General features: G+C 43.9%; 2 protein-coding genes across 7 annotated transcripts in view; one reads left to right on the top strand and one right to left on the bottom strand.

Moving 5' to 3' along the window:
- The first annotated feature begins 709 nt into the window (after positions 1-709).
- LOC135272706 (N-acetyltransferase 8) lies at positions 710-2,657 on the top strand. The gene is made up of 2 exons (XM_064371267.1): positions 710-877; positions 1,796-2,657. The coding sequence occupies exon 2, from the start codon at positions 1,870-1,872 to the stop codon at positions 2,551-2,553; it is 684 nt and encodes a 227-aa protein (XP_064227337.1). The 5' UTR covers positions 710-877; positions 1,796-1,869; the 3' UTR covers positions 2,554-2,657.
- A 635-nt stretch (positions 2,658-3,292) lies between these two features.
- LOC105708774 (centrosome-associated protein ALMS1-like) overlaps positions 3,293-16,048 on the bottom strand; it is a 261,189-nt gene continuing 248,433 nt past the window's right edge. For 2 of the 6 annotated variants that reach the window (XR_010340699.1, XR_010340697.1), the window contains 2 exons: positions 8,159-8,412; positions 3,293-3,408 (listed from right to left, as the gene is read on the bottom strand). The gene's annotated coding sequence lies outside the window, so the exon portion shown is untranslated. Of the gene's footprint in view, positions 3,409-5,663; positions 8,413-16,048 lie in introns of those variants that run through there. The other 4 variants (XR_010340700.1, XR_010340701.1, XR_010340702.1 and 1 more) reach the window with 3 other exon arrangements.

The following is a 16,048-nucleotide window of genomic DNA, read 5'->3' as shown; positions in this document are numbered from 1 at the left end:
TTGGCATCAGCTCCACACCGGGTACAAAAGCACGAATTTCGGCTTCCCCAACATCTGCAGTGCAAAATATTTAACAATGGGCATGGCACAGCCTCTGACCAACAGCCAGAACACACACAAGCCACAAACAGGCATGCCTGTCAGCTGAATATCAACTTTGCTCCTGGCCGAAATGATCCCCGGACAGAGGAAGTGCATCGCACACAATTGTTTACTGAATCAATGAATGGGTGGAGGTGGAGGCTGGTGAGGTTAAGTGCAAGGAACTGCCAATAATTGATGCTTCATGGACCAGGGAAACCTCAGCAGGGAGAAGCCTAGCTGAGAAGGGCCTTGTTACCAAGCATGGGGACTTGGCCTCTGACCAGTGGTGACCGATCACAGGGTAAATGGCACAGTTCTCAGGCTTGTGGTGTCTCTGTACAGGGACCAGGGTGGATCTCAGAGAGTACCAAGTGTGCCAGGTGAAAGAGAGATGCTCAGGGCCTGAACAGCCAAGAGGATCCTGGGCTGTTCCAGACCCTGAGTCTCCCCTTCCAGGTCATTCCCTATGACCACAAAGGGGAATGTACACTGGGCTTCCTGCTCTGCTACATACAGTCCAGCTCTTTGACCCTCGGGTTTATGATTATCAAACATTCAGGAGCCAACCAATGAGGCAGCCTTGTTGGGAGAGACGGCACAGGGACAGAGCACAAACTTCTCCCCCTCCACGTGATCAGCAGGCTTCTGACTCTGAATATTGGTTAGCATCACACTAGCAGGACTCAGTGGTGTACTTTCTAGGGGTGGGAGGGCCCCGGACGGTATTTCCTGGATGCCAGTGAGCAGCTGAGAGCTGAAGCTCCCTGGACACTCAAGGCTCTTGTGGTGACAGGTGAGGAGACATGGGTGGAAGGACAGGGCTCTGAGCCTGCACCTTCCTTGGGATCTGGAGGCTGGGTTGTTTTTTGTGCTTGGCTTTTATGCCCTCTCAGCAACATAAATATTTGTTATCAAGGCGGAAGGAGTCTTTGCTGAAACTTGTGCTTGGACACAAGATTTCTGTACTGTATGGTCCCTGGAGAAGGACCAAAGGGTTGAATATGTGGCCTGCCTGCGGCAGTTGCCCTCTCAATGCACCAAGAAGCTGAGAGATCCAGAAAAAGGGAACAGAGGGAAGAGCGGTGGATAGTTCATCTATCAGGGCTTTATAGAAGGTATTTTATTCAATTTTCAAAATAATTCTAGGGGCCAGGCATGGTGGTTTACACCTGTAATTCCAGCACTTTGGGAGGCTAAGGCGAGCGGATCACGAGGTCGGGAGATTGAGACCATCCTGGCTAACACGGTGAAACTACATCTCTACTAAAAATACAAAAAATTAGCCAGACATGTGGCACGTGCCTGTAGTCCCAGCTACTCGGGAAGCTGAGGCAGGAGAATTGCTTAAACCCGGGAGGCGGAGGTTGCAGTGAGCTGAGATCGTGCCACTGCACTCCAGCCTGGAAGGCAGAGCAAGACTCCATCTCAAAAAAAAAAAAAAACCACCACCAAAAACTCTAGTCTTCTCCCATGTTCTATAGATGAAGAAACAGAGGCTCAGAGAGGTTAAGTGACATGCCCAAGGTCACACAGCTAGTAAGGGACAGAATCAGATTCCATTGCAGGTCTTTCTGACCCTACCTTCTCCCAGTGGCAGAGGCCTGCTTCCTCATGGGCAAAACCAGAAAGACACACCCTTGAGCAGGTCTCCCCGTTCCTGCAAGGCTGGAAGCCATGCAGGCATTCACCTGGTTTCCTCTCTCTTCCTCAGGCCTCCCGTAAAGGCGTGCATAGAGTCTAGCTCTCTCTCCTGGACTTTGAGATTTCAGACACAGAAGTTTGTCCATGGCTCCTTATCACATCCGCAAATACCAGGAGAGCGACCGCAAGTGGGTCGTGGGCTTGCTCTCCCGGGGGATGGCAGAGCACGTCCCAGCCACCTTCCGGCAATTGCTGAAGCTGCCTCGAACCCTCATACTCTTACTTGGGGGGCCCCTCACCCTACTCCTAGTCTCTGGCTCTTGGCTCTTGGTCCTCGTGTTCAGCCTCAGTCTCTTCCCTGCCCTGTGGTTCCTTGCCAGAAAACCCTGGAACATGTTTGTAGACATGACACTGCACACAGACATGTCTGACATCACCAAATCCTACCTGAGTGAGCGTGGCTCCTGCTTCTGGGTGGCTGAGTCTGAAGAGAAGGTGGTGGGCATGGTGGGAGCTCTGCCCGTTGACCATCCCACCTTGAGGGAGAAGCAGTTGCAGCTGTTTCACCTCTTTGTGGACACTGAGCACCGTCGTCAGGGGATAGCAAAAGCCCTGGTCAGGACTGTCCTCCAGTTTGCCCGGGACCAGGGCTACAGTGAAGTTGTCCTGGATACCAGCACCATACAGCTCTCTGCCATGGCCCTTTACAAGAGCATGGGCTTCCAGAGGACGGGCCAGTTCTTCTTCTGCATTTGGGCCAGGCTAGTGGCTGTTCCTACAGTTCGTTTCACCTACCACCTCCCTTCTGCTCAGGCAGGGGGTCTGTGATCTCTTTCTTTGTGTATTGTCAGAATATAATCAATTCGGCTGTAGCGGCAAGCAATCCCCAACCTTTCACTGCAATGATACAATAAAAGCTTATTGTCCATTCACATCCGAGTCCCACGTGATTGGTTGTGGGGTGGCTTCTGGGTTTCTGCTTCACTCAGTCTTTTTGAGTCCCATCTGTTTCATTTTTCTATTGCCAGGATAATGTTGCATAAAAACAATCATAAAATGAAATAAATATTTATTTAGCTCATGAGTTTGCAGGTTAGCAATTTTGGCTGAGCTTGGCTGGGCAGTTCCTCTGGTCTCATACTGCATTGTACAAATGCGGTGGGATCAGCTGAAAAACTAGGTCAATGGTGCTTTTTTGTTTTCCTGCAGGCTAGCTCAGGCATGGCTTCAAGGAAATTGCAGAGGAGCAAAAACAAAAGCAGAAACAAACAAATGTGTTTTCAAACCCCTGCACGTGTCCCCTGCATGTGTCACATCTCCCCCAAACTCAGGGGGCGAGAGGAACCTGCCTCTGTAGTGAGAAGAGCTGCAAAGTCACATAGCAAAGGGTGGAATGCAGCCATGGGAGAAGAATTGGGGCCAAAGACACAATCGATCCACTCTAACCCCATGCTGTCTGCAGAGGGGAAAAAGGTGGCCTTGGCGGGGAGTGTGGGATTTACCATGGGCTCGACCTGGGAGTAGTATAACTCTTCCAGGGGGTTATGATAGAATACCTGAGACTGGGTAGTTTATAAGGAAAAGAGGTTTATTTGGCTCACGGTTTTGCAGGCTGTACAAAAAGCATAGTGCAGGCATCTGCTTCTGGTGAGGGCCTCAGGAATCTTTTACTCATGGTGGAAGCTGAAGGAGGAGCAGGTGTGTCACATGGTGAGAGAGCAAGCACGAGAGATGCTAGGTGCTTTCAAACAACAAGCTTACATGTGAACCAATAGAGCCAGAACTCAGTCATTACCACCGACAGAGCACCAAGCCATTCATGAGGAAGCCACCCCCATGACCAAAACACCTCCCAGTAGGCCCCACCTCTAACATGGGGGGTCATATTTCAACATATGATTTGGAGGGACCAAACATCTAAACTGTATCAGTCTGCCCTTGACCTCCAAATCTCATGTTGTCTCACATTGTAAAATGCAATCATCCCTTTCTAATAGTTCTCCAAAGTCTCAACTTGTTCCAGTATCAACTCAAAAGCCCAGAGTCCATAGTTTCATCTGAGCCTCAGGGCAAATTCCTTCCAACTATGAGCCTGCTGGATCAAAAACAAGTTACATACTTCCAAGACACATTTGTGTTACAGGTATTGGGTAGATGTTCCCATTCCAAAAGGGAGAAATTGGCTAAAAAAGAAAAAAAAAAGAAAAAGAAAAAAAAAGAGGCAACAGGCCCCACATAAGTCTGAAACCCAGCAGGGCAAACATTAAATCTTACAGTTCCAAAATAATCTTCCTTAACTCCATACTGGTGAGAGGAGTGGGCTTTCAAGGCCTGAAGCAGCCCCGTCTCTACGGCTTTGCTGGGTGCAGCCCACATGGCTGCTCTCTCACAGGCTGGAGTTGAATGCCTGTGGCTCCTCCATGCTGAGGTTGTAAGCTGCTGGTGACTCTACCTTTCTGTGGTCTGGAGGGCACTGGCCCCATTCCCACAGCTCTACTAGGCAATGCCCCAGTGGGGACTCTGTGTGGGGGTTCCAACCCTACATTTTCCCTTGGCTCTGCCCTAGTAGAGGCTCTCTGTGGGAGCTCTTCCCCTGTGGCAGGCTTCTGCCTGGGCACTCAGGCTTTTTGATATATCCTCTGAAATCTAGGTGGAAGCTCCCAAGCCTCCTTCACTCTTGCATTCTGCAAGCCTGCAGACCTAAAATTATATGGAAGGCAGGGCATGGTGGCTCACACCTATAATTCCAACACTTTGGGAGGCTGAGGTGCGTGGATCACCTGAGGTCAGGAGTTCAAGACCAGCCTAACCAACATGGTGAAACCCCATCTCTACTAAAAATACAAAATTAGTTGGGCATGGTGGTGCATGCTTGCAATCCCAGCTACCTGGGATGCTGAGGCAGGAGAATAGCTTGAACCCTGGAGGTGGAGGTTACAGTGAGCTGAGATGGTGCCATTGCATTCCAGCCTGGGTGAGAGGGCAAGACTCTGTCTCAAAAAAAAAAAAAAAAACCACATGGAAGCTGCCAAGGCTTAGGGCTTGCAACCTCCAAAGCAGTGGTCTGAGCTGTACTTGGGGCTGTTGGAGCCAAAGCTGGAGCTGGAGAAGCTGGGATGTGGGAAGTAGCAACCTGAGGTAGCACAAGGTAATGGTGCCCTGGGCCTGGTCTCTGAAACCATTCTAGGCCTGTGGGCCTGTGATGGGGGGGTGTTCTGGAAGACTTCTGAAGTGCCTCTGAGGCCTTTTCTCACTGTCTTGAATATTAGTGCCTGGCTCCCTTTTAGACATGCTAATATCTCTAGCAAGTAGTTGCTCAGCAGGCTGCTTGGATTCCTCCTTCTCTACCCACAAGGCCATGCTGCAAGTTTTCTAAATTTCTACACCCTCTTTCCATTTTAATTTAAGTTCTGTTAAAAGGAATATGTTATACAAATTAATTTAAACAGAGTTTAATTAAGCAAGAAAAATTAATAATTTGCAAACTGGGCAGCCCTCTGAATCACAGCAAATACAGACAGACACCAGGGATGCTGTGTCAAAGCAAATTTGTGGACAGAAAAAGGAAAGTGACATACAGAAAACGGAAGTGAGGTACAGAAACAGCCAGATTGGTTACAGCTTGGTGTTTGCCTTATCTGAGTGAGATTCAAACAGTCGGCTGCCTGTGAGTGGCTGAAGTATGGCCAATGGCATTGGCTGAGACTCCGATATTGCTAAAGAAGCATCCTCCTAAGTTAGGTTTTCAGTCTGCCTACCTACTAGTTACATTATGGTTCACCCTTAAGGACTCAAGTATGGAAGTATGAAGGCTTCCTCAGGCCAGGTTTGAGTTTGATTTGTCAAATTCCCCTGTTTTTGTCACTCTCAATTTAGAGAGATTGACCAAAACTTTAGGCACTGATGCCACACTCTCACTATCATAAATGGTCTCAGTATGGAATTCACAAGACTTTTTATTCTCAGTATGGAGTTCACAAGTCTTTATTGGTGTCACTGTGGAGTTCACAAGCCACAGCTTCACACTAGGTGAATGATTATGTTCTTGCTGACCTAGTCTAAGAGAGACCATTCAATTCTCAATGTATGGCTGCAAACAAAACATTTAAGACTTGAGACGATGAAGCACACCACAGGAACTATTCTTATGACTATCAAGAGAATAATATCAAAATACCAAGGTGTGCTCCTTAACAAAAGTTCTTAAGAAATAAAGTAAACCAAATTAAACAAGTCAAAGTTCAGAGAGCATAACAGTTCAACAATACTAAAGTTTAATTGGTCATAGTTCTTGTTTGAAATGTGATAGCAATTAAGGATCATAGTTCACTATAAAGTGGCCTGATTTAAAGACGTTTCCATTTTCATTGTTACTCTGGTAACACAAGCCATACTAACCTGGACACCGGCTAGAAGGCATATAAAGACTAGAAACCTTTGGGAAACCCAAGCTTGCCATCTACAATTTAGGACGTCTACAAACCAACTGTTAGTTGTTCCTGTAAACGCACCATGTTTTCCTCTTAATAGACTTCTTTATTGTATTTGGTGTCAGTGTCTAAGGAAACAGCAGAATCAGCTACCTTTACATTAAGCTTTCTGTAGTAACAAAATCAGGAGAGAGATAAGTGTAGCATTCTGTTTTGTTCAACACCAAACAGGTTCCCAGCTTGAATAAAAAGATATGAAGCAGCATGATGTTAACTGTAACATCTACCGCTTTTTTTTTTTTTTTTTGCTTGAGACAGGGTCTCACTCTGTCACCCAGGCTGGAGTGCAGCGGTGCAATCTCAGCTCACCATAACCTCTGTCTCCTGGGTTCAGGCGATTCTCCTGCCTCAGCCTCCTAAGTAGCTGGGACTACAGGCCTGTGCCACCACGCCTGGCTAATTTTTTGTATTTAGTAGAGACGGGTTTTTACCATGTTGGCCAGGCTGGTCTCGAACTCCTGACCTCAGGTGATCCACCTGCCTTGGCCTCCCAAAGTGCTGGGATGACGGGCATGAGCCACTGCACCCGTCCACATCTACCTTTTGGAGAATAGCTTCTACCTGTCTGAAACACTGGGAGGTCTGACTGGCTACAAAATCCAAGACCCCAAATATGGATTAGCTTTAGATTCCATACAACTAGTATCCCACTACCACCAAGACAGCCCCCAGGAACCCCACTGGAATCTTTCCTCAGTGGAATCTAGCTTATCTTTGTCTATTTCAAAGCTAGTGCTAATTTCAGTTATTGACTATTTTGGCCTACAATCATAAGAGCCGTTAAGAAAATATTTAGGAGAAACTATTTGAAAGGCAGAAGTGAGCCAGACCAAACAGCAAGATCTGAGCCAACGAAGAGGCCGAATGAAATATGCAGGTTATCCACAGACCCAATATAGGCCCTTGGGAGTTGAAAAACACGGCCACCTAGTTGCATTTGAGCAGGGTCAGTTAGATTTGTTCATTAATAAATCTGCATAGCTCCTGAGCAAAATCCATTGGGAAATTAACCTTTTTGTGCCCCCCCCCTTAGAGCATGTCGTAAGGTGTATAACACATTTAGCCAAAAGAGACCCTGTTGAATTTAATCTGGTGACATTATACAAGCAATTACTTGTACTCACATAGGCAATTCCCATATCTTGAGTGCATGTTGCCTGAAAGCACAATATCTTTTTTGCAGTCATCACTTGGATTGGTTTTCTATATTTGGTAATGATCAGGTTATTAATTGAAATAGTTAAGGCCAGGCATGGCGGCTCACGCCTGTACTTTGAGAGACCAAGGCTGGCGAATCACTTGAGGCCAGGAGTTTGAGATCAGCTTGGTCAACACAGTGAAACCCTGTCTCTACTAAAAATTAGCTGGGTGTGATGGTACATGCCTATAATCCCAGCTACTCGGGTGGCTGAGGCAGGAGAATTGCTTGAACCTGGGAGGCAGAGGCTGCATGAGAACAGGCCACTGCATTCCAACCTAAGCAACAGAGTGAGATTGTCTCAAAAGAAAAAAAAAAAAAAGGAAAAGTTGAAAAGTTGAGTGCAGGAAAGCCAAAGCAAGTAGCAGTGATATTCAGAATATCAGGGATAGCTTCCCATTCTTCCCTTGGAGTTTTGGGGTGACCCTCACTGGAAACATGGAGAGGCACTGACATTAGGAGAACTGTTCCCTTATTTTTTTGGCAATAGCCCACAAACCCAGTAACTCACAAACCCTAGTTTTGTGCTAGAGCACAAGCTCAAGTTAAAGCCATCCACTGATTATGGTCCTGTGGATTTTTCTGTAGGGAAAAGGAAAGAATTAGGGCAATGCTAAACTAGAAAAAAAGAAAAAATGTAAGGCTTTCATGATGATACAGACGTTTTGATCTATGATCTTGGGAAAGCTGCCCACAACTAGAATGCCTTCTGCTTCTGGAGAGAGATTTCCTTGGTCAGCTTTACCTCGAAGTCTCCAGCAGGTGTACAGTTCCAGGAATCTGAAGGGGCCTTTTTGAGTTGTGAGGTTTGGACCCAAGTTTCAAGGCCCTAAAGCTTCAATGCAGTGTAGGTGGTAAGAAGAACTTGGCATGGTCCCTTCCAAAGTGGTTCAAGATCAGCCTTCCTCTGATGTCATTTCTGGAAGACCCAATCTCCAGGTTCTAGACTGTGGAAGGTTTGATTATTCTCAGTTGGTGGATCTTGAAAGCTTCCTTTATCTGGTGAAAGTACACTTTGGTATAATGGCCTTTCAATACTTATTCATATTTAGGAGAGAGGGAGATGCATGAGGTTCTACTATTAGGGGCATAGGCCTTCCCGTGACTATTTCATAAGGGGTCAACTTATGGTTTTTAGTGAGAGTGGATCTGATTGTCATTAAATCCAGTGATAGTACTTTTGGCCAAAGCAACCCAACTGATTCGGTTAACTTTGCCAATTTCAGTTTTAATATGCCATTTGTTCTTTCAAACTTTTCAGAAGACTGAGGGCACAGCACCTTGTTTAACTGCTTTATAACTTGCCTAATAAAATGAGTCCCCCTATTGTTGGGGGTTTTTCTAGGGATGCCCCATAAAGGAAACATATTTTCTAATAATTTCTTAGCTACTGTCACAGCATCAGCTTTTCTACACAGGAAGGCCTCTACCCCACCAGAAAACATGCAAACTATTACAAGAACATACTGAGACCCCCATTGAAACTGGCAACTGAATGAAGTCCATCTATAAATGTTCAAATGGTCCATTAAGTGGTGGAAATACATCACTTAACTTGTTTTTCCAGGACTATGGATTTGACAAGCCAACATTGGTTATAAAATAGCAATTGTGGAACAGTCATCCCACAAGTATTTTTTCACAATTTGGATCACTTTTTCTGTTCCATGATGAGTTGGGGAGTGCAGAGCTTTTGATAATGGAAGGACCAGGCAGCCATCGAGGCCCTCTGTGAGTTTGCGCTTAACATTGAATTTATATCCTTTTAGATACCAATTTTGTTTTTCCAAATCAGGTGCAGTACCTTGTTTATTAAATAGGTCATTGTATGGTAGTTGGTTTGGATTAATCTTATGGAGTTCATTCAGATTGCATATCCTAACAGTTTCAGTGCTAGCTGATTTAGCATAAAATATCTGCTAAGCATTTCCTTGATATTCAGGTTCAGTCTGCAGGTGTGAGCTTCGATCAATAACAGCAATCTATGATGACAACATGATGGCATAAAGGAGTTTATCTAATTGGAGTATATTTTTGATGGAGGTCCCACTAGAAGTGAGAAACCCTTAGAGTTTCCCTAGCATATCAAAATTGTGTACTACTCCAAAAACATATCTATCTGTCTAAATACTTACTGATTTGTCTTTAGCTGTATGACAAGCTTGAGTGAGGGCAAAAGTCTCCAGGGGTTAAGCTGACTTATAGAGCTTATCCTAATAGAGCTGACTAATAGAGGAAGGGGTCCCTTCTCTATTAACTCATTTTGGTGGTAACAGCATATCCTAGGTGGTATTTTCCTTCTGAGCTTTTGGCATAGGACCCATCAACAAAAAGTATCAACTCAGGGTTGTCCAATGGACTATCTTGTAAATCAACATTCAGGGCCACTATTTCTGATGCTACACTTACGCAATTGTGGTCTTCACCATCATCAGGCAGCAGTAATAGAGTGGGATGGCTAAGTAAATTGCAGTGTTTTAGATAGAGATTAGAAGGAGACAGGGTGTTTCATAAGATGTTAGTCTACTTACTAAAAAATGCTGGGTTCGGTTGGAATTTAGCATGTGGGATTTCCAAATTAAGTTCATTTCCTAAAACCAGATCAGCTGAAGCTTCCTTCACCCTGGCTGCTACTATCACTGCTTAGTTAGGATATGCCTTAGCTACTGGGTCTAATTACAGGCTATAATATACAATGGGCCTATGTTTTCCTCCATATTCCTGGGTAAGAACTCCTAATGCCTGATTATTACTTTCATGAGCCAATTAGGTAAACAGTTTAGAGCAATTTGGAAGTCCTAATGCTGGAGGCTGTTAAAAGGTCAATTTTATTTAGCTAAAAGCCTGCTCAAGACTATTTTCCCAAGGTAAGGCTCTGGTACAGCGCTTTTTAGTGAGCTCATACAATGGTGAGGCTATTAAGGAAAAATTCAGAACCCAGAAATTTTATATCCTACAAGTCCAAGAAAATATCCTGCGAGTCCAAGAAACCTCTCAATTATCTTTGAGTTGCAGGCCAAGGAAAATTTTGAATAGTTTTTATCTTTTCAGGTGAGAGGGAAATCCCCTCAACAGTCAAGTCATGTGCCAAATAATGGACTTTTTCCTCTTGAACACTGAAGTTCTCCATCGAGGCTTTGTGACCGTGATGTGTGAGTTGCTGTAAAAGGTAAACTGAGTCTATTTCAGAGTACTCTTTCGTGGGAGAGCATACAATAAGTCATCTATGTACTGAATGAGAGTAGAATTTTGAGGAGACTGTAGTGTCATTAAGTCCTGATGCAATGCCTGGGGAAAATACGAAGAGGCTTCGGTAAATCTTTGTGGCATCAGAGTCTAGGGGTACTGCTGATTTTTCCAAGTGAAGGCAAATAAGCATTGACTCTCTTTATGAACTGGATTGCAAAAGAAGGCTCAGCAGAGATCTATTACTGTGAATCACTTAAGAATCAGCATGTATGTTGGATAATAAAGTATTAGTGTTTGAGACTATAGGAAACCTTGCTACTACGATTTTGTTAATTGCCCATAAATCTAGAACAAATCTTCAACTTCATCTATTTGGTTTTTTAACCAGTAGGATTGGAGTGTTACAAGGGCTGGTGCATACAATTATAAGTCTCTGTTTAATTAAATCTTCTGCAATTGGCGAGAGTCCTTGAATTGCTTCCAGTTTTGGTGGATATTGGGTAATTTAGGCAAAAGTTTAGAGTGGTCTATTTGGACTTTTATAGGTTCCACACTTTAAATTCTTCCTGTATCAGTTGCGGAACAGACCCGTAAACATTCAAGTATTTTTGGAAGATCAGCCATTACAGGCCTGAGTTTCGATCTTATTAATTTCTGCCTATAGAGAGCATAACGATTCTGGTTCAGGAGAATCATGAAACTCTGATTCTTACTCTTTCTAAGGAAAATTTTACATCCTCCCCACTTAAAAAATTTTTTTAATTTTAAAAATTTCAATAGTTTCGGGAGTGCAGGTGGTTTTTGGTTACATGGACAAGCTCTTCAGTAGTGATTTCTGAGACTTTAATGCACCTGTCTCCCAAGCAGTGCGCACTGTACCCCATATACAGTCTTATGTGCTCTTTCAGCTTTAAATCTCCCCCTAGCAAAATTACTGGAGCGGCATCACATAGTAAAAAAGTGTGATTTTTCTGAAAAATGCCCCAAAGTCAATTGGATGGGTTCAGATATGGGAACCTCTTGAATTTGATTTGAAACCCCCACCACAGACATAGCCTTTTTAACTCTGAGGGATCTGTCGGCTTATGAAAGTGTGTTTTATGGTAGTGGTAGATAAGGTAGTGCCAGTATCCACAAAGACTATATGCGAGTCCCCATTTTGTAACCTCTGTTTCTCCATGTTCTTTTAAGGGTATCATGAGGAGCAATTTACTGGCAAATCCCTCAGAGCCGCGTCTATGCTGATTATCGTCAGGAGAGCTCAGGTCTCGTGCTCCCTCTAGTGGTGACACAGGCTAGCCTAAAGGGAAGGTAATTGGTAACTGGTGGACTGGTATAAAAGGGCACAACCCCTTTTCCACTGTCCTGGTTGTTGGCACTAAAGCAGACATCTTAGGGTGAAGAATTTATTGGTCTAAGACCTCTTGGTTGTGATTTAATATGAGAATGAGAAGATCTCTTTGGTCTTGGCCCCTGTAACTGTTGTAATTGAAGAGTCATAAGCTTGTTAGCCTTTTGAGTTTTTTCTTGCTCTCAAAATGTTCAGCTAAAGCCACCAATTCAGTCTGTAATTTCCCATCCCAGTTTATGTTTTCTAATTAAATTGCTAAGTTCAGGATGAATCCCATTTATAAACAGAGGAGTTAATACCATTTCAGTCCCTGCAGGAAATTCTCCTTGCTAGTACTTCGAGCCCAGAATGTTTCTCCAAGCAAGTTCTGTAATCTGACACTGGCTCATTCTTTTTTTGTTTACAAGATTGTATGATGGAACAATCAACCTCTGTGGAAAAATTTTAGCAACTGAATTTAAAAGATGTTCAGCAATTTTTTTTTTTTTTTTTTTTTTTTGAGAAGGGGTCTTACTCTGCTACCCAGGCTGGAGTGCATTGGCAGTCATGGCTCACTGTAGCCTCAAGCTCCCAGGTTCAGGTGATTCTCCCACTTCAGCCTCATAAGTATTTGGGTCTACAGGCATGTGCCATCATGCCCAACTAACTTTCTATATTTTTTGTATAGACAGGATTTCGCCATGTTGCCGTGGTTGGGATTTTTAGCAATATTTCTAGCTCCTGTTGGGCCTTCTCATGAGGAGTTTTTGGGGGAGGGTCTTTAATATCCTCCTCAGGTTTGTTCCATTCTGCTGCTGCCATCCATATTTGAGCTTCATCAGGCCTCCCTGTCATATGAATAAATTGTCATAGGAACCTTGGTCAGGGAGTCCTGGATCATAAGCTCCTATGAGGATTCTAAACTCCTCAGTCAATTTTTGAGGATTTTCTCTTAGATCAGGGAAGTCTTCTACAATGGCTCTAAGCTCAGTTTTAGACCATGGAGTGAAAGTGGTTACAGCAGGCAGGCCTGGATAAGCAGAAGGTCTTCCTTTGTGAGGTGTACATCTAATTGCTCCTTTTTTCACCATCTTCAGAGTGAAAGGGTAATTTAGCAAAAAGGTTAGTAGACTCAGAGTACATAGGTAGAGATGGATAAAGAGAAGGAACAGTTGGGGTTAGTTCAGTCAGAGTACAGTCCTCTTTCATCATGTCCTTAGCCTGTTACTTAAGCTGTTCATTTGCTTTTGCAAATAATCTTTTGAGAAGGCAATTTTTCATTCATTTAGTCTTTTAGATGCTTCCATGTACCAATGAAAGACTATATCCCACTGTGTTTGTGGAGTTTTTGATTGCCCTTTTTCTAATATGCCTTGAAAATAAACCATTTTATACAAATTAAACTTTCCCATTGTGGCCATCTTGATTCTAAGTTTTCTCTAATAAGGTTAATCTGTTTTTCTAAAAATGCACACATTCTGGGCCCATAATTTTATATATAAAATTAGATGAAGTCCCAGAATCTGTGGATTAAGACAAACCCATTATTTAAAAAGAAAAAAAGAGGTGCCTACTAGAGGTCTGAGGCCAATGAATAATTAACTGGATTGGATTAACAGAATCCAATCCAGTTAATTATTGAATCAAATTTGATCCTGAACCTAGCCCATCTAAATATTGCTCAAATCAACTTGGAGAGCTTGAATTAGAACACAAATTAGTGGAGCTCTGAATCCAAGAGAAAACCTATCTACAACCTCCAGTTACAATCAAGAGAGCAGTGAGCACACCTGGCCTGGTCACCGGGTGTTCCTGGAGGTCACCAGAGTTTACTTCAAATTACACTTCCAACACCAGATCTGTTAAAAGAAAAACCTTAAACAAACTAAATTTAACAGGACGTAATTGAGAAAAAAGAAAAGACTATTCGAAAATCAGGTAGTCCCTAGTATTACAGCAGATTCTGAGCAACACCAGGGATGCTATGTGGTTGAAAAAAACTTATAAACAGAAAAAGGAAAGTGACATGCAGAAAAGCGAAGTGAGGTACAGAAATAGCCAAACTGGTTACAGCCTGGTGTTTGCCTTATTTGAGCATGGTTTGAATAGTAGGCTGCCTGTAAGTCACTGAAGTATGGCTGCTGGGATTGGCTGAAGCTCAGCTATTGCTACGGAAGTATCCTTCTAAGTTAGGTTTTCAGTCAGCCTACCTATGAATTTAACTTATGGTTCATCCTTAAGGACTCAAGTATGGGAGTGTGCAGGCTTTCTCAGGCCAGATTTTAGTTTGATTTAACAGTTCCAACTTTAAGTCAGTCCCTTGCTCCAATATCTGATCGCAGGCTACAAGAAGCAGCTAGGCCATTTCTTGAATGCTTTCTGCTTAGAAATTTCTTCTACCAGATATCCTAAGTTATGACTCGTAAGTTCAGCCATCCACAAAGCCCTAGGACATAGATACAATGCAGCCAAGTTCTTTGCTAGGGTATAACAAGGCTGACCTTTGCTCCAATTCCCCATAACTTCCTCATTTCCATTTGAGATCTCATCACCCTGGCCTTTACTGTATATATTTCTGTCCACATTTTGGTTACAACCACTTAACAAACCGCTAAGAAGTTCCAAACCTTTTCTCATCTTTTTGTCTACTGGGCCCTCCAGACTCTTCCAACTGCTGCCTGACACCCAGTTCCAAAGCCACCTCCACATTTTCAGATATCTTTATAGCAATGCCCTACTCCTCGGTACCAACTTTCTGTGATAGTCTATTTTGCATTGCTATAAAGAAATATCTGAGACTGGGTAATGCTTAATGAAAAATGGTTTATTTGACTCACAGTTTTTCAGGCTGTACAAGAATCATACTATTGGCATCTGCTTCTGGCGAGGGCCTCAGGAAGATTTTACTTATGGGGAAGGGTGGAGGAGGAGCAGGTGTGTCACATGGCAAGAGAGGGAATAAGAGAGATACCAGGCTTTTTTAAACAATCAGCTCTGACATGAACTAATACAGCAACAACTCAGTCATGAGGAGGGCCCTACTTCTCATGATCTAAACACCTCCCACTAGATCCAACCTCCAACACTGGGGGTCACATTTCAACATGAGATTTGAAGAAGACAAATATCCAGACTATATCAGCTTCCTAGAGGGGACAGGGCTTCTGCTGGTGGAATTTCAGAGCCAGGAAAAGGGCTTGGCCTTCTTCTACTCCATCTTCTGCTCACTCCCCAGCCACAGAGAGCTGCTTCTACTTCTTTAAGACCTGGAGCTCTCTTTCTGCTTGAGGCCTTTGGGCTTGCTGTTCCTTTTGCCTGGAACATTCTTCTCCCCACTCTTCCCTTCCCATCCCCTAGTTAGTTCAGTGACTCCCTAGCTTCTCAGCCAGGAGGAAGGAGTTCATCCTGGTTTTTTTTTTTTTTTTTTTTCTGGCAGTTATTGTAATTTAGTCCTTTGCTACTCAAAGTGTGGTCCCCAGACCAGCGCAGCACCCTTGCCTAGAAGTGTGTTAAAAGTAAGTGTGGGGTCTATGGCCATACCAGCCTGAATGCACCCAATCTCATCTGATCTTGAAAAATAAGTGTAGGTATGTTTATTATGCCCACAAGATTAACATTAGCAAACCGTATGAATCCTGCACAGCTTCTTCCTAAATGCAACACAGAGGCTGCCCTCCCATGAGGCAGAGAAAGTCAGGTGTGTCCTCTGCTGGTCGACGCTCTCATTGCCTGGGCATCATAGGCAGTGCCGATTTGTGGATGGCCAGGGAGAGAGGAGGAACCAGCTGCCCTGACTGGTGCTCATCTTCCTTGGACCAAGTCCACACCCACTGCCAAGGGAGTTACAAGCGCTTCTTTCCTGAAGGACTCAGATAGGAGGCCCAAAGTTGTAGGAGGGAATGCGTCTGTGTTTGTGAATTGGGGGAGCGTAATATTGGGGCAAGATAGTGGGCTCAGGGTAACAGGAAATTAAACTGGAACTTCACACTGAGGCACTGGATATAATAGGTAAGAAATTCTGCCATAAGATCTGACACCAAAATGAGGAAATGCCAAAGGAGATTGTCAACAACAGCTTGGGGTTGCCAGGGTTTGAGGAGAAGGGGACGTGAGGAG

The sequence above is a fragment of the Aotus nancymaae genome, unplaced genomic scaffold (genome assembly GCF_030222135.1).
Source record: "Aotus nancymaae isolate 86718 unplaced genomic scaffold, 86718_ANA_hifiasm-v0.15.2.pri h1tg000125l, whole genome shotgun sequence".
Lineage (NCBI taxonomy): Eukaryota > Metazoa > Chordata > Mammalia > Primates > Aotidae > Aotus > Aotus nancymaae.
This window is presented reverse-complemented; position numbering and strand designations above follow the sequence as displayed.